We start from the raw sequence: 19887 nt of genomic DNA, 5'->3' as shown, positions 1-19887 counted from the left end.
CGGGAGTGGGCGCTGCGGAGGGCAGGGGCTTTCGGAAAGGGCAGCCCAGGCAGGCACTGTGGGGCCTGGGCTCGGTGGGAGGATGTCCCCGAGCGTGGCGACTCCTGCGCGGGCTGCAAGGTCCGTTTGAATCCCGGGGGACCCGTGAGCGGAGAGTCGGGGGCGCTGACTGCTTGGATGACGGGTCGCGCAGTGGGGGGTGGCCGGGGGTCGGGGAAGAGTCCTGGGAATCACTCGGGGAGGGAGGCAGGCCGGGAGCGGGCGGCAGAGCGGCGGCAGAAGATGTGCGCGCGGAGGCTGTGAAGTGTCATTCAGGAAGACGCGAGAGCCGCTGCTCAGAGTGGAAAGCGACCGTGCTGGCGGCCGAGGAGATTGTCTGTGTTGGAAGTACTCCTTTACCAGGGACGAGCCTTCCATCCACCGCAAGGCGGTTTAAGAAATTGGAGGACTATGCAAGCAATCCTCGGTTGCAGAGGACGGAGGAGTTGCCTGGTTCGCCTTCCTTCCACCGATCTGCAGACCTGGTGTCACCCATGTGTTCTTGAGAAGATCGCCCACCTGCCTGTCTCTCCCTGTTCACTGCACAAGACTGCCCGTTAGCCCAGGGTAGAGCCTGAGGTTTGCTTTTGCAGCAATGGGAGAGAATGGGAGGAGGATGACCGGGAAAGAGCATAGAGAACGGATGTGGTTTTGGGAACGCCATATTAAAATCCAACTTCTCCCGGAGGTACATATAAATAAATCCTGGCTTATTTCACAGCTATTTCTGTCAGACTTATATTTTAGCTTTGTTAACTGTGAATTCGGCCTTTCATCTCTCTTTAGCCCGTACTGGTGAGCAAACTCTTCTTCCCTATTATTTACCAACCCTCGTTACGCAGTTGTAATAAAATTTCAAGAGCATGACTGCATTTTCAGTAAAGAAAAAGTCCAGGAAGGACATAGTGGAATCAAGGGCAAAGGGTTAGGAACGTTAGACAAGAGAAAAAGCTCCTGCGTCAGAGTGCAACAAAATTCTAATGGGTGAAACTATGCAGGAACCTCGGGAATGCCACAAATCATGGAAATCTGGTCATAGCACTAAAAGGAGTTCAAAGAAATAGCTCATGTGAGAACGCAGGGCACAGCTGGCCGTGGTGGTCTCTCTATGCAGTTCAGGCTGGCCTTGAGGTCACTTTGTAGCCCAGGCTGGCCTCCAACTGGCAGTGATCCTCCTGCCTCAGCCTCCCAAGTGCTGGGATTACAGGCATGGATCACTACGCCTGGCCAAACTTTCTTTTTTTTTTTTTTGGTTTTTCTCTGGTACCGGGAACCGAACTCACGACCTTGCGCTTGCCAGGCAGGCGCTTTTGCCGCTGAGCTAAATCCCCAGCCGCGGGCCAAACTTTCTAGGCTTCTTTTTCTTTTTAACTCACACTTTTTATTTTTTTGGTACCAGGAATCGAACTCAGGACCTTATGCTTGCCAGGTAGGCGCCTATGCCGCTGAGCTATATCCCCGGCTTGAGCTATATCCCTGGCTGGCCTAACTTTCTAATCAAAGCTACAAACCCCAGTTGTAATGAAACAGTTTAAAATAAAAATAGAGACAGTAATTATTGGAGATTATTTTCAAAGCCTAGAAGACTAAATTAATTCATTTACTTAAGGAGTTTGTGACTTTTATTAGAGTTGTCCATCAGTGTTTCTGAGAACTTTTGGAGACCATAGGAAATTGCTGATATGTGACTCAGTTTTATTTTTGGAAAATAATAACAGGTGCTCATGTTCCTACAATTCACTATTAACATAAGTTAACCTTTGCTTCAGATCTATTTAAAAATTGAAATAAATATAGGTGAGGTTGTGAAGTACCATGTGAATTTTCTTCCATTTACCTTTTTTCCTCAAAGGTAGCCGCTAACAGAAGTGTGTGTGTGTGTGTGTGTGTGTGTGTGTGTGTGTGTGTGTGTATTACTGGGAATACCAGGGCTTTTGTACTGGGCTACATCCCCAGCTCATTTTTATTTTGAGACAGGGTCTTGCTAACTTGCTAAACTGCCCAGGCGTGGCTGAAACTTGCCGTCCTCTTACTTCAGCTTCTCAGAGTGTTGGGATTGCAGGTATGAGCCACCAGCCCAGATTATATCATAAATTTGTTGTCTTTCTTCCTAGTCTGTGTTTTTATACTTTTCCTAATTATATATGCAGTCATAAAATGTGTAATGTTGTTTACTTATACAAGTGGAGTTGTAGTCTGCATATCTCTGTGGTTTGCATTTGGAAACTGTCCATTCATTACATGTAGGTCTGGTTCTTTTTTTTTTTTTTTTTTTTTGTACTGGGAATGGAACTCACGACCTTGTGTTTGCCAGGCAGGCGCTGTGCCACTGAGCTATATCCCTGGCCCTCTGGTCTATTTTTAACGTTACTATTAGTCTGTTATTTCTATATACTGCCTTGTATTTATCCATTGTTCTGTTTATGGCATCTGAATTGTTTTCATTTTTTCCATGGGCAACAGTGAGGTTAGGATGGTGAAGAACAGCCTTGCACAGGTATTGTTACAGAGAAGCATTTCTCTACACCAGGATGTCTCCACTTTGGCACTATTGACATTTGGGACATATTGACATCTTTGTTTTGGGGGACATCATATACTTTTGGTAATGTTTAACAGCACCCTTGCCCTCTGCTTACCAGATGCCAGTAGCAGCGTCCCAAGACAAGTGTCTCAGCCAAATGTCCCCTTACAGGAAAATCACAGCTGGTGAGAGCCACACCTCTTGGTGTGTGTATGCGGAAGTGACACTTGCAGCTTAGTCTGACTCAAGTTATAGTCTCAGATGTTCTTACTGATACGGTTTTAGGCAGGATCTTTTGTTTTCTCACTGTGGCTCCTGATATGAAAGAGCTTGCCCTAGGCCAACACTGGTCTTAGTAGTATCAGGGGATAGTAGATAAAACATTGTGGTTTCAGTTTACACTTTTTGCTTTGTTTTGTTTTTATTTTTGTTTTTTGAGACGGAGTCTCACTGTGTAGTTCAGGTTGGCCTCAAACTTGAAGTGATCCTTCTGCCTTAGCCTTCCAAAGTGCTGGGATTACAGGCATACACAAGCAGGCCCAGCTTGTGGTTTCAGTTTAAGGATGGACTGGAGTCCGCTGGGGAGATGCTTGCATCTTCAGCAATCTGCCTAGCACTAGGCCTCTTTCCCTGAACTTAGAGCTGGGGTCATAGACTTTATTTTATTTTATTTTATTTTGTTTCTTGTCTTTTTGAGACAGGGTCTCGCTATGCAGTTCAGGCGGACCTTGAACTCACTTTGTAGCCCAGGCTGCCCTCGAACTCGCAATGATCCTCCTGCCCCTGCCTCCCGAGTGCTGGGATTACAGGCATGTGCCACCGTGCCCGGCTTAGACTTTAATATTCCGATATAATGCTTAGAATGGAGGAGACCCTCACAGAATGGTTTTTTATTTTTTTGTCTTTTTGAGACAAGGTCTCACTATGCCGTTCAGGCTGGTCTTGAACTCACTTTGTAGCCCAGGCTGGTCTTAAACTCGCAACAATCCTCCTGCCTCAGCCTCCTGAGTGCTGGGATTACAGGCATGTGCCACCACGCCTGGCTCAAGAAGGGTTTTTAAACCAATCCTTGTTAGTAATGAAGATGGGTTTTAAGAACAAAGGCAACTGAATTGTTTCATTCCTCCGCTCTTGAATTAAATCTTTGAGTTTATCACTACTGTGGGGAGGTAGAGAAGGGCTAAGAACCTTGTGGAATGAAGCCAGACTTTGAAGTGTTGTTCTGATCTTCTCTTCTGGCAGGAGTCAGCAGTAGCCTTCCTTGAAGAACTGCCTTTCCCATTTGTTGCCTGGAGTTAACGTTGTTTCCGGCTGGCAGAATCAGGGACATGCCAGCACCGTAAGGCTTAATATCCTGATCCTCTTACTAATTTCTTCATTGGGGTGGGGTGAGGGGGGCTTTCCTTTTATGGCTTTTAAGTAATTTCAAATCATAGTCCATAGCCTGCTTACTTGTTGATCCTCCTTCCCGTAGCTTTGTTTCCTGTTTCCGCTTGTACCCTTGAAGTTCCCTCTTTATTTTCTAGTTCCCCATATCCTATTCCCACCCACTGCCAAGGGGTTTGGATTCCGAGCTGATGGGGTTCCCACCTCTGCAGAGCGGGATGAGTGGGTGCTCCAGTGGGGATGTGGTCGCTGACGGCCAGTGAGGACGAGAGCACCACGGCCCACTTCTTCCTTGGAGCTGGAGATGAGGGGCTGGGCACCCGTGGGACAGGCATGAGGACAGAAGAGAGTGACAGTGAGCTACTTGAGGATGAGGAAGATGAAGTGGTAAGACTGGGGGAGATCATATAACTTGGTGTTGGGTCTCCTGCCATAGAGATTCTTTTCTTTTTTTTTTGAGACAATGTCTTACTGTGTAGTGCAGGCTGGCCTTGAACTCGCTTATGTAGCCAGGCTGCCCCTGAACTCATGGCGATCCTCCTGCCCGAATGCTGGGACTACAGGCGTGCTCCACCACACCTGGCTGAGAGATGAGATTCTGCTGGACAGGGACACCTCGTGGTTCTTTCCAAATGCATAGACGCCCTGTCCTGCACAGGCCCTCTCCTGGGTTAGGGGAGGAGCAGTGGAGATGGATTGATTGCCTCTCTTTGGAACTCCTACTCAAATGCCTCCTCCTGTTGTCTCACGATTACTGGTTCTCTGGCTCTTCAGCAGGAAGGCTCCTACTCCATGGGCAGTGGGAAATCCCTAGCTATACCCCAGCCCAGACCAAAGTTAGGCACCAGTGTCCTGACAAGACATGTAGATCCAATGTCCTGACAAGAGACTGCCCTGGGGAGATGAGGCAGTGTTCCCCAGGGGGTGATCTAAGTGAGAAGTTCTGAGTTCCTGATAGCACTTTCTCCTACAGCCTCCTGAACCTCAGATCATTGTTGGCATCTGTGCCATGACCAAGAAATCCAAGTCCAAGCCAATGACCCAAATCCTAGAGCGGCTCTGTAGATTTGACTACCTGACTGTTATCATCCTGGGAGAAGATGTGATCCTCAATGAACCTGTGGAGAACTGGCCATCCTGCCACTGCCTCATCTCTTTCCACTCCAAAGGTTGGGGTCCGGCAAGGAGGGTAGGGAGGATGTGGTGGGAGTGCTGGGCTGGGGGTGAGTTTCTTACTATCTTATTAGTAAAGAGGCCATCAGCTCCTCCAACACAGTAGGGGAACAATGCCAAGGGAGGTGCATTCTCTACATCTTGGAGGAGTGGCTGGGTAGAGTTGAGACCCATCTTCTGTCTTTCAGGATAGCTCTAAGGCCTTTAGGCTCTCTAACAGAATTGGATCTCTAGAAGGACCTTAAATACAATTTAAAAAATTTTTTTTCCTACCCAGACTTAGAAGTTGGGCAGAAGGGGAAGTGATATAGGTTGATTGGGTGGAGGAGCTCAGTGGCAGCTATTAGCTTTAGAATGTTTCTCTGTCTCTTGTTGTTTTCTCTCTCCATCTCTTTTGCTTGCTTTCTTTGGTTATTTTCTTTCTCCGTCCCAGGCTTTCCCCTGGACAAAGCTGTTGCTTACTCCAAGCTTCGAAACCCCTTTCTTATCAATGATCTGGCCATGCAGTATTACATCCAAGACAGGTACAGCTTTCTGTGGGCCCGTGGGATGGTGACCCTGAGATCATGCCCACTTTGGGAACACACTCTGGTGGGGGCAGAGCCAAACAAACGCACTTAATTTTTGTACCTTCCCTGTTGAGTTTTATGCCTCAGTGTCTTCCAATCCCTGTGCAATGAAGCCCCTAGCCTCTCCCCTTAGTTACCCACCCACCCGCACTCCCAGCTAACTGATTTGGGGGTGACAGGAGGGAGGTGTACCGGATCCTGCAGGAGGAGGGTATTGATCTGCCTCGATATGCTGTGCTCAACCGTGACCCTGCCCGGCCCGAGGGTGAGTACCTGTTTCTGCCTGTACTTTCCCACCTTACTCTTCGTGACTTTGCCCAATTTCTGTCCCCTAGACACCTCTTATACCGCCTAAACTGGGAGGCGGGGTTATTGGGCTATGGTAGGGTGAGAGGCCAGTTGTTTTGGACAGAGCTTGGGCCCATTGTACAGATATTCTGTGTACCATATATAGATACTACTGTATCTGTCACTAAGAGATACTCAGAGGGATTTGAGGGTTGTAGAGATTAAAATCATCTCTACAAGTGATGTAGAGATTAAAATCATCTCTAGAAGTGGGAACTGGGAATATTCTACAATCTTAGGCCCTAAGAGTGACCCCATACCCCCTCTGCAGAGTGCAACTTGATAGAAGGTGAAGACCAGGTCGAGGTCAATGGTGCCGTCTTCCCCAAGCCCTTTGTGGAGAAGCCAGTGAGTGCAGAGGACCACAATGTTTACATCTACTACCCCAGCTCAGCTGGAGGAGGGAGCCAGCGCCTCTTCCGTAAGGTGGGGAGATGGTCGAGCATCTGGGGAGTCAGAGGTAGAACATGACAAATTGTGGGGAAGGGAGCTGGAGAATCTAGGGGCAGGGTAGAGTGTTGAGGTAACGTGTTTTTTCTTCCTTTTTCTCCTGAAGATTGGCAGCCGAAGCAGCGTTTATTCTCCTGAGAGCAGCGTCCGAAAGACAGGGTCATACATCTATGAGGAGTTTATGCCAACAGATGGCACAGATGTCAAGGTTATGTTGGACACAGGGATTTTTTTGTTTTTTAACAAGGTCTTGCTATGTAGCCCAGGCTGGCCTCAAACTCAAAATAGGTGGTGATCCTCCTGCCTCCTGAGTGCTGGGATTGCAAGGGTGCGCCACCATGTCCACCTTTGGACACGGCAATTTAAGAAGTTCCAAATGTCTGGGTGTAGGTGGGGATACTTGGAAGCAGGTAGAAGTGTATGTGGAAGGAGTCTTAGAAAATACAGTGTGAAAAAAAAAAGAAAAAAAAAAAAAGAAAATACAGTGTGAATCAGTTTGATTCATATTCAACTGAAGAGGAGTGGGGAATGTAGACAGTTCCATTTTCACTATTAGAGCAATGGCAAGGGCGCATGGGAAATGGTATAATGTTGATAGATTATTTTTTAATAAGGATTAGAGGGCCGAGGATATAGCTCCACGGCACAAGCGCCTGCCTGGCAGGTGCAAGGTCCTGAGTTTGATTCCCAGTACCAAAAAAAAAAAGGATTAGGTGGATAATGCTAGAGTCTCGAGGGGAAACCTTCATGATAATACTGCAGTAGGGCTCCATGATAAAAATCAATCTACTTATTCTTGGTGGTCAGTGTTTATTTGTTTTGGTTTTTCACTCTGAAACTAGTCTGCAGACCTAGTGCTCATACTGTTTTCTCGTACACAGGGTGAGCTGTGGGCGTACTCAGTGATGCTATGTACCTGCAGGTGTACACAGTGGGGCCAGATTATGCCCATGCTGAAGCTAGGAAATCTCCAGCTTTGGATGGGAAGGTGGAACGAGACAGTGAGGGGAAAGAGGTTCGATACCCAGTCATGCTGACTGCCATGGAAAAGTTGGTGGCCAGGAAAGTCTGTGTAGCTTTCAAGGTAGTAGAGAGCCCATGGGGTTGGGGAGTGCGGGGCAGGGATGGGAGCAGGGGTCTGCAAAGGAGGAGTGGTTCTCTTTTCTCATCTTGCCCATTTCACCTGCAGCAAACAGTTTGTGGCTTTGACCTGCTTCGGGCCAATGGTCACTCCTTTGTGTGTGATGTCAATGGCTTCAGTTTTGTCAAGAATTCAATGAAATACTATGATGACTGTGCCAAGATTCTGGGGTAAGAGACATAATGGTCTGGGATGGTGACACTGGACTTAGAGTAGGAGTCGAAAGAAAGAAAAAAGAATAGATAGAAAACAATGGAAACAAAGCTTTTGTAAATAAGGAGAAGGAGAGGAATTGAAGGAAGGGGAGGGGAATGGGGAAAAAGAAGAACCACCTCCCCGTGATGAACGTGATCTTTGTGTATATCTAAAATGTACCAGTAAACTTAAATTTAAAAGAAATTTTGCTTTATTTTCAATATTATAAACATAATTTAAAAGGAAGAAAAGAAAAAGGGTCTCTCTGCCCCTTTGTCTCTTCAACACTGCAGTCCTTAGCTGTGGCTACTGTGAACAGTTTTAGATATAATAGATGATCTTTTCTGCCTTGGGGAAATAAACTCCTTCACTAAATGTGATCATACTGTGCTACGGTTCTGCAACTCGGCTTTAAAAAAATCATCATGTAATGTTTAAACCATTCAAAAGTACGGAAGGAACGATGGCGATGGTGAGCACCCATAAATATAGCAGTGCTCTCCAAAGACTACTCAGTTGAAGGAGAAGCTGTTAATACAGACCCCTGAATCCCCCTCCCTGGTTATTTCCCCTCTGCCACACGCAGAGGGAGTCACAATCTTTACTTTGCTGTGTTTCATCCTTCGGCATTTACTTATGTTTCCACCACATATGTGGTGGTATTTGTCTGCATATTTTCGGACTTTGAATTCGTTCTGCAGCATGCTTGTCTTTGTGAGCTTCATTCCTATGTGTAGCTCTGGGTCATTCATCTTCACAGGGCTTTCTCTTGTTTCTCCTGTAGAAACACCATCATGCGAGAGCTCGCTCCACAGTTCCAGATCCCATGGTCCATCCCCACAGAAGCAGAGGATATTCCCATTGTCCCTACCACCTCTGGCACTATGTAAGCAAAAGTAAAAAGATCTGGAGTGACTTATGTAGGACACTTGAGATTTCTTCATCCACGCAGTTGTTTCTTTATAACCTATATAGTATTAACTAGGAGGGCCTGGGCCTCTTGTAGTTCTCTTAACTCTACTGTTATCCCAGTGTCAGATCCATGTTTACCTCTTGTTATATGTGTCCAAAAGGCTATGGTGATGGAGGTGAGGGGACGGTGGGGTGGGAGAGAGTCTGAGAGATTCCTGGTCTTAGGATGGAACTCCGTTGTGTCATTGCAATTATCCGTCATGGGGACCGCACCCCCAAGCAGAAGATGAAAATGGAGGTGACACACCCAAGGTAGGAAGCACGTACTGATTTGGTCTTCTTTTTTGATTTGGTCTTAAGGGAGGTTGTGTGGGAACAGCTCTGAGAAGCTATGGTTGTCTCGGTGCTTCTCTTGACTCTAGGTTTTTCACTTTATTTGAAAAATATGGTGGATACAAGACTGGGAAATTAAAACTCAAGCGACCTGAGCAACTCCAGGTAAGGTGGTGAATCTGACCAGAGGGAGTAGCGCTGTGGGAAAAAAAGAAGGTGGTGGCACACACCTGTAATCCCAGCACTCAGGAGGCTGAGGCAGGAGGGTCGCCTTGAGTTCAAGGCAGCGCACTACACAGTGAGACCCTGTAACTGACCAGAATGTGGCCTCCTGTATGGATACCCTGTTAACTCCTCTAGGAGGTTCTGGACATCACAAGGCTGTTGTTGGCTGAACTGGAGAAAGAGCCAAGTGGTGAGATCGAGGAGAAGACCGGGAAGCTAGAGCAGCTGAAGTCCGTGTTGGAGATGTGAGAAAGCGGGTAGCAAAAGGGAGCCAGTAACAGGGAGAACTGGGGTCCCGGGGCATAAAGGCAAGTGTGACTTTATCCTGTAGGTACGGCCACTTCTCAGGTATCAACCGGAAGGTGCAGCTGACTTACTACCCTCATGGAGTGAAAGCTTCCAATGAGGGGCAAGGTAAAATATAATCTCTTTTTCCATTAACCACTCAGATCTTTTATCCTTGAATCTGGGAATGGCCTCTGCCTGAAATTACTTTTATGGTCTCAGTAGACCCCACATTTAGATATTCTGCCATTTTCCCTAGATGTAAGCCTATTCTCTGCACCATCTTCCCTCAGATCCGCAGAGGGTGGCTCTAGCCCCGTCCCTGCTGCTGGTGCTGAAGTGGGGTGGAGAGCTGACTCCGGATGGCCGTGTTCAGGCTGAGGAGCTGGGACGAGCTTTTCGCTGCATGTACCCTGGAGGGCAGGGTGAGTGTTTGGGGGAGAGAGGTGGAAATACTACCAGGGCCGATCAGGTGATCAGAGGACAAGCTGGGGGGAAAGAGGGGCAGAGGTGGTGACGGAGGTAGAGGAGAAGAACATATCCATTCTCTTCCTGGTCCTCCCTTTTGCCCCAGGTGACTATGCTGGCTTTCCTGGTTGTGGGCTGCTTCGTCTTCATAGCACTTTCCGCCATGACCTCAAGATCTATGCCTCTGATGAGGGCCGTGTCCAGATGACTGCTGCCGCCTTTGCCAAGGTGTGTACTGTAGTTCTCTCTCAGCCCCAGCTTTTGTTAGGTGGAGACGCAGAGACTGGATAGCTAGTTGGGAAATGTGAAAGGCATTTGTGTGCCAACTCAGAAGTTTCTACTCATGTCTGACACTGTCCTTAGCTCCTGCTGAGGAGCTGGAAAGGGTTGGTGGGAGTAGGCCCCTGACCCTATACCCCAGCTCTTCAGACCAGCTCCTGTGTGACTCTGGGATCAGGAAGACCTAAAAAGACTGTCCTGGAAGGGAAACTAATGTGCCCTGGCTTCCCTTCCAGGGCCTGCTGGCTCTAGAAGGGGAGCTGACGCCCATTTTGGTACAAATGGTGAAGAGTGCCAACATGAATGGGCTCCTGGACAGTGACGGGGAGTCCTTGAGCAGCTGCCAGCACCGGGTGAAGGCTCGGCTCCATCACATTCTGCAGCAGGATGCGCCCTTTGGCCCCGAGGACTATGGCCAGGTCAGGCTCTCCCTACCCCTGCACCCACTTCCTAGAATTCTAAATAATAATGTTTACCAGGCACTGTTTTAGCTACTCTCACACTTATTTCACGTATCCTCACAGCATCGCTGTGAGATAAGCACGTGTCTAGGTTTCAGAAATGAAGAAGACTATAGTTTGGGCATTAAGACTTGCAGCTGAACCTAACATCCACCATCCTAAGATGATAAGCCTTATTTTTCTCACTCAGTGTAAATAGTCACATTTTGCTACAGAAATATCGATGTATTTGGTGTTGCATCAGCCTCGTTGGAGATATCATATGACATATGGCTTATGCACTGTTTTAACTTCAAAAGTCCAGAAAATTTTCAATTCCAAAATACATCAGATCCCAAGACGAATAGAAGAACATTTCAGTGATTGCTATGTAAAAAAATGACCCCAAAACTTAGTAACTAAAAACGACCGTTTTATTATCTCTTGCAGTTCTGGACTCAGCTAGTCTTCATGGGGGCTCTTAAACTTGCAGCCAGATGTTGACTGGGGCTGGAGCTGTCTGGAAGCCAGACTGGGATCCTGGGATCCTGGGCAGCCGGCCAGCATGCTCCTCCTCTGCGCTGTGCTTGTGTTCTCAGGGCCTGTCCTCTTCACGTTTTCTTCCTGTGATTTCTCTAGCGTGGTAGCTGGACTTAACTTGTGGTGGCTTAGAGCTTCCCAAAAGCAGGAGCTTTCAGCCTTCTTAAAGCGTAGTCCCAGAATTAGCACAATGTAAATTTGTTATTTTTTATTGGGTAAGCAGTTATGGGGCCAGCCTGGATGCAAGGGAAGGGAGGAAACAGTAGAATTAATGGCTGCCTTTAACCCATCACAAGGACTGTTTGCACCATACTGCTTTTCTCCTGTGTTACAGAGGAGGAAACCTAGTCTCTAAAGAACTTAAGCAACTTTCCCAAGGTACAGTTAGTGTGAACCACACATTCTAACTCCAGAGCCCAGGCTGGTAACGGCCACAGAATACAGTCTCAGCATTCATCCCAGTGGGTGCTGACACCCAAAGTGGTCATCCTGTTTCCCAGGTACCCAGGCTGCTGGGGACCAGGCAGTGGTTTTCCCCAGTCCCTCTCCTCATTTCTGATAGGTTGTTTGCTTTTAAATATTATTTTGAGATGGGGGTCTCACTATGTTGTTCAGGTTGGCCTCTAAGTCCTAGGTTCAAGTGATCCTCCTGCCTTAGCCTCTCAAGTAGCTGGGCCTGCAGGCATGAGCCACCATACCTGGCAATTATCTTTTTAAATTGTAATACCACTTAGACCATTTTTGGGTATACAGTTCACTGGCGTTAAGCATATCCACACTGTTGTGTAATTATTTCTGACAGGTTCTTAAATGAGCTCAGTCAGTGGCTGAGCACATTGCCTGCATTTGTTATGTTTCCCTTTGAGCAGGACTTGATAAGGGGAAAGTCTTGCTCACCTGTTTTCTAGTCCATTGTTCAGTGTTTGTTTGTTTGTTTTTTTTGAGACAGGGTCTCGCTATGCAGTTCAGGCTGGCCTTGAGCTCACTTTGTAGCCCAGGCTGGTCTCGAACTCACAACGATCCTCCTGCCTCAGCCTCCCAAGTGCTGGGATTACAGGCATGTGCCACCACACCCGGTTGTTGTTCAGTGTTAAATCAAAAAAATCTGGGGTAACTTTCCCTCTCTCCTTTGCTCCCTTTTGCTAACAAGAATGAAATGTGTGAGGCTTTGGGTAGAATTGTGCATTTCCCCTACAGTCTTTTTCCTTGCCCTACTAGTACAATTTCCTTTCTCTCTCCCTATTCCTTATTGACTGTGACTGTCCTCGAAGCATGAGTTGAAACCCAGGACTTAGGTGACACTTTACTCTAGGTCCATGAAAGATGCCTCTAGTATCTAGTCATGAAAACAATCGGCAGAGAGTTTTGAGGGATTTGGGGTTTAATTTTTTTCCCTAACACTTTCCATTTGTATTTTAGAGCCCCCAAGAAAAGAACTAAGGTATATTTTATTTTCTCTGAACTCCAAGATGTTTAAGAGTGCCTCCTCTAGTTGACTGTGGTAGAATGGTCATCTGAAAGCCCTAAAACTAATATGTCCAGTAGCCTAAGCTACTCATTGAGGTTAGCCAACAGACAGCTCTGTGTTGCAGTTGGTCTCTTTATAAGAAGTCATAGGAATCCGGCAACTGGCGCCAACCTGTCTTGCCTTTCTTCTGTTCCCCACAGTTGGCTCCCACTGGAAGCACTTCCCTGCTTAACTCCATGACTGTCATTCAGAACCCTGTGAAAGTCTGTGATCAGGTATTTGCCCTGATTGAAAACCTCACCCACCAGATCCGGGAGCGGATGCAGGACCCCAAATCTGTAGGTAAGTGTGTTTTCCTTTTCTGTCTTTTTTTTTTTGAGACAGGGTCTTGCTATGTAGTCCAGGCTGACCTTGAGCTCACTTTGTAGCCGAGGCTAGTCTTGAACTCGCAGTGATCCTTCTGCCTCAGCCTCCCAGGTGCTGGGATTACAGGTGTGTGCCACCATGCCTGGCTTGTTTTCCTTTTCTTTGCTGTTGTTTTTTGTCTTTTTGAGATAGAGTTTTGCTATGTAGTTCAGACCAGCCTTGAACTCACTTTGTAGCTCAGGCTAGACTCCAACTCACAGCAGTTCTCCTTCCTCAGCCTCCTGAGTGCAGAGATCACAGGTTTTCACCACCATGCCTGGCCTGTTTTCCTTTTAAGGTCTCAGGCCTGGATGCATTTCTCAGGCACACCTATGTCTTTTCCTAGCTGTCTGAGACAAAGCATCTCACCCTGTGGTTGTACTCAAGTTGTCAGCGTCTTCTGTTGGAGCTCAACTTTTTGGCTCTATCTGACTTCCTCCCTTCCTCCAAGACCTGCAGCTCTACCACAGTGAGACCCTAGAGCTCATGCTGCAGCGCTGGAGCAAGCTGGAGCGTGACTTTCGGCAGAAGAGTGGGCGCTACGATATCAGTAAGATCCCCGACATCTACGACTGTGTCAAGTACGACGTGCAGCACAATGGTAGCCTGGGCCTCCAGGGCACAGCTGAGCTGCTGCGCCTCTCCAAGGCACTGGCGGATGTGGTCATTCCTCAGGTGTGTGTCACACGGGCGTCTAAGATAGGGGTCTAGGGAGGAGAGAAGGTGCAAGGAGGATGATGTGGGAACCAGAGGAAGAAAACTTAGAGAAGGAGGCGGGCCAGGGAGATAGCAGGCGTAAGCGCCTGCCTGGCGAGCACAAGGTCCTGAGTTTGATTCCTGGTACAAAAAAAAAAAAAAAAAAAAAGAAGTAACCAGTGGTAGCAACAGAAGAGAAGCAGTATTACTGACATGTGAAGGTAATACTTAAAAACTTAGAGAAGGAATTAGTTGTGTTGCTACAATTCCCAGAGTCCTCTCTGGCTCTGGGTAAGAGCAAGAGGCTAAATGAGGAGATGCCTGTCAAGGGGGAAGGAGGCAGATAGGAAAGAAGCCTCAGACTCAAGGTGAAGGAGTGTGAGGCAGGAGGAGAGCAAGACTCACTGAGGTGTTTATTTCTGACTGACGGCCCCTTAGGAGTACGGGATCAGTCAGGAGGAGAAGCTGGAAATTGCCGTGGGCTTCTGTCTCCCACTGTTGCGCAAGATACTGCTTGACCTGCAGAGAACCCACGAGGATGAGTCTGTCAACAAGCTGCACCCCCTGTGAGGGAGGCCGGGAGGGGCGCTGGCTGGAGGGAGGGCTGTTGGGAGCCCTGGGGCATCAGGGCTGGGGTGGCTTGGGAAACCAAGAAGGAGTCCTGGGAGGGAGAGGGTGGGAGAAGCCCTTGAGGCGGGAGGAGGGAGTCTGCGGAGCGATGGTGTGTGTGACAGAGCTGTCCTCTCAGGTACTCCCGCGGGGTGCTCTCCCCAGGCCGCCACGTTCGAACACGGCTCTATTTTACCAGCGAGAGCCACGTCCACTCCCTACTCAGCGTCTTTCGTTATGGGGGGCTCCTCGATGTAAGGACCCTCCTTCTCCTTTGAGCTTGTGACCTCTTTCCCTGGCATTCTTGCTCTGCTCTTCCTTTCTTTCTCTGCAAGCTTTCCCTGTTGTCCTTGGTGCCCCGCCCATTCCCTCACTCCCTGTGCTAGGCACTGGCTTAGCGCTTTCTCTGTTTGGTAGGAGACCCAAGACACACAGTGGCAGCGAGCTTTGGCTTACCTGAGCGCCATCTCAGAGCTCAACTACATGACCCAGATTGTTATCATGCTTTATGAGGATAACACGCAGGTGAGGACCAAACAGGTGCGCTGAGGAGAAGCTCCTTCTTGCTACTTCCTTAAAAAGGAAAGCCATCCTTGGAATCTGTACAACCCAGCTATATGTGGCACCTAGGCACAGAAGGACACAGCGTCCAGGAGGTTCCTGCTGGGACAGGAAGTGTGTTGAGCCCGAGAGCTAATCCCAGGACATGGTTCTGCCATTAAGGAGGAAAATATTGGACACTTCTATGAGTCTTTTCCCTCGCATATGGTTGTACATGTGCCTTTTGCCTCTGATGTTACAAAGATATCTTTAATATGCTGTAGTGACTGTATCAAAATGAACTGTGGGAGATGGCTGGGAAAGGTTGTCATGGGGAGAGGTGAATTGCCAATGGTGGAGCGTGAGGGAGTGAGGATTCTCTAGCAGATAGTCGTTAAAGGGATGGGGAGACTCGGAACCTCAGCCCTGGGAGGATGCATCTCCTTGAGCTCCTCTCTGTTGCCCCTGCCTGAAAGGTGGTACCCATACTGGGCTTCTCTCAACTGGCCCTTTGTTGGTGGTATCCTGCAGGATCCCCTGTCAGAGGAGCGGTTCCACGTGGAGCTGCATTTCAGCCCTGGCGTAAAAGGTGTTGAGGAAGAAGGCAGCGCCCCAGCTGGCTGTGGATTCCGCCCGGCCTCTTCCGAGGTGGGTCTGAGACGAGCACTCGGGAAGCAGGCGGCGGGCGCTGACATAGGGTGCTGAGGGCTGGGGAACTGGGGACTGAAAGGGTGGAAGCCATGCGTGCCTATCATTGAACAGAATGAGGAGATGAAAACAGACCAAGGCAGCATGGAGAACCTGTGCCCAGGGAAGGCGGCAGATGAGCCAGACCGGGCGCTGCAGACTTCACCCCAGCCGCCCGAGGGCCCTGGGCTCCCGCGGAGATCACCCCTCATTCGTAACCGCAAAGCCGGCTCTATGGAGGTAATGGGAGGGCCTGGGAAGGGGGGGAAGGGGTGGAAACACATTATCCGTGTATCCTCTGAAGCTCCTTGAGGAGACTCTCGGACCTGAAACGTTCCCAGGCCCTGACTGATCCTTTGGCTTAATCGCTCTCGCCTAGTTGGTCCCAGGAGAACTTTAAGCTGGTTGCTACTTCTGAGAGTTGCCAGTGAGAGGTTCCTGAGAGAGAAGGGTTTTAAGAAATGAAACTGAAAAAAAAAGAAAATGAAATTGAGGGGGACTCTGGTGAATTCAAAAAGGCAGTTATTTAAAAGGAAATAGAAACCGGATGTGGCAGCGCACACCTGTAATCTTAGCACTCTAGAGGCTGAGGCAGAAGAATCATTGAGAGTTTGAAGCCAGCTTGGGTTGCATAGCGAGTTCAAGGCCAGCCTGAACTGCATAGCAAGACCCTGATCCCCCATAATAATAATAATAGTGAAGTAAAAGGAAATATAGTGGAAACAGCATAAACTCTAGGGTAACATCCCAGTCTGATTTGTAGAAACAGTGTGACCTTACATAGAGATTTTAACTTCTCTAACCCTCACATTTTTTTCATATATAAAATGTGGGTAATATCTACCTTACTGATATTCAGTAAACAGTAACCATAATAACAACATAATATTAAAAGTCACTCCATCTCTTTGTTGCCTGGGTAAAAATTACAACAGAGATGAGCAAATGCCTGGCACTTTATTCTCATTGGAGTTATCTCTACTGGTGTTTCAGAAATAGGACGAGTCTAGAGAGCTCTTTCTCTCTGGCTGAGGTTTGTCCAAAGGAAGGAACTGTTGCTAGTCTCATGTCATGTCCAGCTAACTGTCTTGGGGTATTTGTTCTGGTCTTGCTCCTGGAAACACTGTTTCTCTCTTTGGCTCAATAATACCTTTCTGATGCCATGACTTATCCGTCTCAGGGATACTGTCTGACTTGGATATTGCTCTTACCCAAGAATCTGCTCAGCTGGCTCTATGCCATGTCCCTGTCTTAGAGGAACTGGTTTTTCCATTTTATGGATATTTAAGAAGAATCTGTAACTGACTTTCATAGATTCAGCCAGAGTTTTACAGTTCAGATTTTGGAAAAAGCTGAGAAAACAAACTACAATCTCCTTTCTGGACTCATCCTTGACTTCGTCATTATTTTAAGGTGGAACTGACATTGTAAATGCTTAGAGTTTCTTTAGGTGGGGCAGGCATTATTTTCTGTCTTCAGTGTAGGTATAACTTGGTATCCGTCATCCTCTCAGTGCCCTACGTGCCCATGTAAACCAAAGTGAATGGCCAGAATGACACATCATCTTCTGTCAGTATGCTGCATCTTCACACCTAAATGTCTTTCCTGTTCATATGGTCTGCTGGTCTCCCTGGCACTCTTGTGCAGGATCCCCTGTTTTCTTCTGGTTTAAGTACAACAGACATAGGCAAAGAAGAGCTCTCTATGATTTGATGAGGTCAGTTTCTTTTAGGAAATTTCCTGTTGTAATTGCATTCCTTTCTTTCAGTTGCTAGTGTTGCTTACACCCTGGCTCATCCAGGATGGTCACTGCCCAGCATTTCCTCCTCATTTGCAAGCAAGATTTGCAAGCAGATCTTCTCTCTGCTCCTTGGTCACACAGCCCTGTAATATTATTTCCTGCCCCTGCTCTGTGGGCATTGGACTCTTTTATCCTTATCACTGGCACCCTTCCCTTCATCCTGTCTTGCTCTCTTGTCATCTCATAGTTTTGAACCATTTTAGATTGCAAAAACCTTCATAGCAGCGGAGCCCTAGCTGCTGATCCTCTCTAGCCTTCTACCTAGCTCTGCCCTTTGGGCACTGGGGCTTTGGGAACCTAAGAGTGAAAGGAGCCATGACCGGCTTCCTACCCGGTCTGATTGCAGGTCATGAACATGCAGTGCACGGGGAGCCTGGACCTGATCCCTTTGAGGGGACGGCGCCGCAGGCGGTCAGGAGACCTCCCCCGGCCTTCCCCAGCCATCGGCCTACAGCCCCGGGCTGTGTCCACCACGCACCTGGCGTGCTGCACACAGGTGTCCCTCCCTGCCTCACCTCCCTGTCCTGCCTTCTGTCTTTGCTTTTGGGGATCTAGGGGTGCAGGACACTATTTAGGTGGGCCGTGTGTACGTTGAGGATTGCACAGTCAGCTCTTGTGGGTATTCGAAGAATTCTGTTTCATGTGTTCAGGAGTGCAACTGTCAGAGGGGAGGGCCTCTTGTTTTAGATAAGGAACCCAGTATGGTCGCAACAACCACAGCCATCACACAGAGAGACGGGGGGTAATCGGACTCTTGCGGCTGAACCATTGTGACTGGCTGTGTGAGTCTAAGGTAGAGACACACAAGATTGGGGGACACCGTTGTACCGAGAATAAGGACTTCTCAGATTTGGTGTGGGAGGGCTGTGAGGATAGGCATTCTGGAACTAGAAGGGCCTCGCAGCATAGGATTCCCTGGACAGTCCCTCCTTGAACTATACTGTCGGCTCCCTTTCCATTTCTCTTCCCTCATAAAAATCCTTTTATTCTTCCAAACTTTCTAACGCTGCCTGACTCTGTAAGGGCAAGAATTCTGCTTGGGTTTTACACTTCAGGGTCAAGTGGCAGAATGGTAACAGAGGGTCTTTTTTGTTCAGGTGCTTTCTGAAACTTCCTCCTCGAGGCCTGGTGGCTACCGGCTCTTCTCCTCCTCACGGCCACCAGCGGAGATGAAGCAGAGTGGCCTAGGTATGACTTCCTAGTGACTCTCATCTGTTACTGCAAAGGGTTGTCTGTCTGTTCTTTGAGTTTTATTGTGGGAGATCTTTGTTGTGGGAGCTGGGACCATCTGGTCTGTAGAACTGCCAGGTGGGGAGAGGGAGGATGAAGGGGAAAAAGCCGTAGTTAGGTGTGAAGCTGGATCACAGATGATCGGTTCATCCCCGGAAGGCCCCCTGTGTACCTGCTTGAAGGGCATTTTCCTGGCTTTCCCTCTCATTCCTTATCTGTCCTTCCAGTCTCGCCCAGACGTTAAGGGGCCATGGAGACTCTGAATCTTCAGAGTTATCAGTGACAGAGCTATAAATAGAGGTACTTGTGACCCCGTAACTGTCATAGCTCTCACATGGAGGACTGTGCCATGTGTTCCTCTGACGCCCGTGTTTTTCACAACCCTGCTCTGGCCCTCTCCCTCCATGCCCTCTCCTCCATCCTGTCCTAATCCTGTAACTTTTTTCCTTTCCTTCCGGAAGATTGAGGGCCAAATCTGAAACTGGTGTAGTGGCAGAGGCTTTTCTCATGACTTTGAGAGAATGTCTCTTGATTTTTTGATCCCTGGAGAGGGATGGAGAACATCATTCAACCTTTTCTAAGAACACAGACTACAGGAAGGACCAAGCTTCAGAGGGTATTGTATTCTTTGGGAGGGGAGGAGGTCCTTGGGAGGGGCTGTCTCCGAACACAGTGCCGTGTGTTCTAGAACTGGAGGTCAGACACAGCTGTGTGGGGTCTGAACTTGTTCCCTTGGTTCTTCTTTTATTTTGTCCTATTGTTCTCTGTATTTAGGTTCTCTTGTTTTTCTCTTACCTTTGTCCTTGGCACCTAATTTCTTGACCCAAAAGTGGTCAGCATTTGGACTCCCAAGGGGGAGAAAGGTTTCGGTAACTTTCTAGGCTAATCTGAGGAAAGTAGGTTGCCTTCTCTATCTCTGAAATAAGGTAGATGGTTTGGGGCATGAGAAGTAAATGATAAATGTTTAGGTCTGTGATAGGTACTTCTCTTTCCAAGAATCCCAGTAAGAACAGGTTTCAGATAGGCTGAGGAAATGGATAGGTATATCTGGCCCTTTTAAGTGAAAGTGTGACTAAAGCAGAGAGCCAGGCATGGTGGCACATGCCTGTAATTACAGCATTCAGGAGGCTGAGGCAGGAGGATC

The 19887-nt window shown here is 48.1% G+C and overlaps 2 protein-coding genes across 13 annotated transcripts in view; both read left to right on the top strand.

Annotated features, from left to right (window-relative positions):
* LOC106148132 lies at positions 1 to 760 on the top strand (the record flags this gene model as incomplete). Its single annotated transcript, XM_013512459.1, is given in 1 exon segment — positions 1 to 760. A coding segment is annotated over 1 exon segment (545 nt), but the record flags the coding sequence as incomplete, so codon positions are not given.
* Ppip5k1 (diphosphoinositol pentakisphosphate kinase 1) overlaps positions 55 to 19887 on the top strand; it is a 39030-nt gene continuing 19197 nt past the window's right edge. For 5 of the 12 annotated variants that reach the window (XM_013512454.1, XM_013512450.1, XM_013512451.1 and 2 more), the window contains exons 1-28: positions 1438 to 1468; positions 2017 to 2101; positions 3806 to 3902; positions 4162 to 4336; positions 4923 to 5118; positions 5556 to 5646; positions 5871 to 5956; positions 6311 to 6465; positions 6596 to 6697; positions 7412 to 7573; positions 7679 to 7800; positions 8610 to 8711; positions 8963 to 9049; positions 9160 to 9235; positions 9431 to 9540; positions 9627 to 9709; positions 9874 to 10005; positions 10155 to 10276; positions 10564 to 10746; positions 12976 to 13117; positions 13632 to 13855; positions 14315 to 14442; positions 14625 to 14739; positions 14903 to 15010; positions 15557 to 15673; positions 15788 to 15952; positions 17860 to 18009; positions 18611 to 18701. In XM_013512454.1, coding sequence (XP_013367908.1) covers positions 4190 to 4336; positions 4923 to 5118; positions 5556 to 5646; positions 5871 to 5956; positions 6311 to 6465; positions 6596 to 6697; positions 7412 to 7573; positions 7679 to 7800; positions 8610 to 8711; positions 8963 to 9049; positions 9160 to 9235; positions 9431 to 9540; positions 9627 to 9709; positions 9874 to 10005; positions 10155 to 10276; positions 10564 to 10746; positions 12976 to 13117; positions 13632 to 13855; positions 14315 to 14442; positions 14625 to 14739; positions 14903 to 15010; positions 15557 to 15673; positions 15788 to 15952; positions 17860 to 18009; positions 18611 to 18701 — 3196 coding nt within the window. In that variant the 5' untranslated portion in view covers positions 1438 to 1468; positions 2017 to 2101; positions 3806 to 3902; positions 4162 to 4189. The other 7 variants (XM_013512456.1, XM_013512455.1, XM_013512453.1 and 4 more) reach the window with 5 other exon arrangements.

The sequence above is a fragment of the Chinchilla lanigera genome, unplaced genomic scaffold (assembly GCF_000276665.1).
Source record: "Chinchilla lanigera isolate Chin_1 unplaced genomic scaffold, ChiLan1.0 scaffold00015, whole genome shotgun sequence".
Taxonomy (NCBI): domain Eukaryota; kingdom Metazoa; phylum Chordata; class Mammalia; order Rodentia; family Chinchillidae; genus Chinchilla; species Chinchilla lanigera.
Note: the sequence above shows the minus strand (reverse complement) of the source record. Positions and strands in the feature narration are given on the sequence as shown.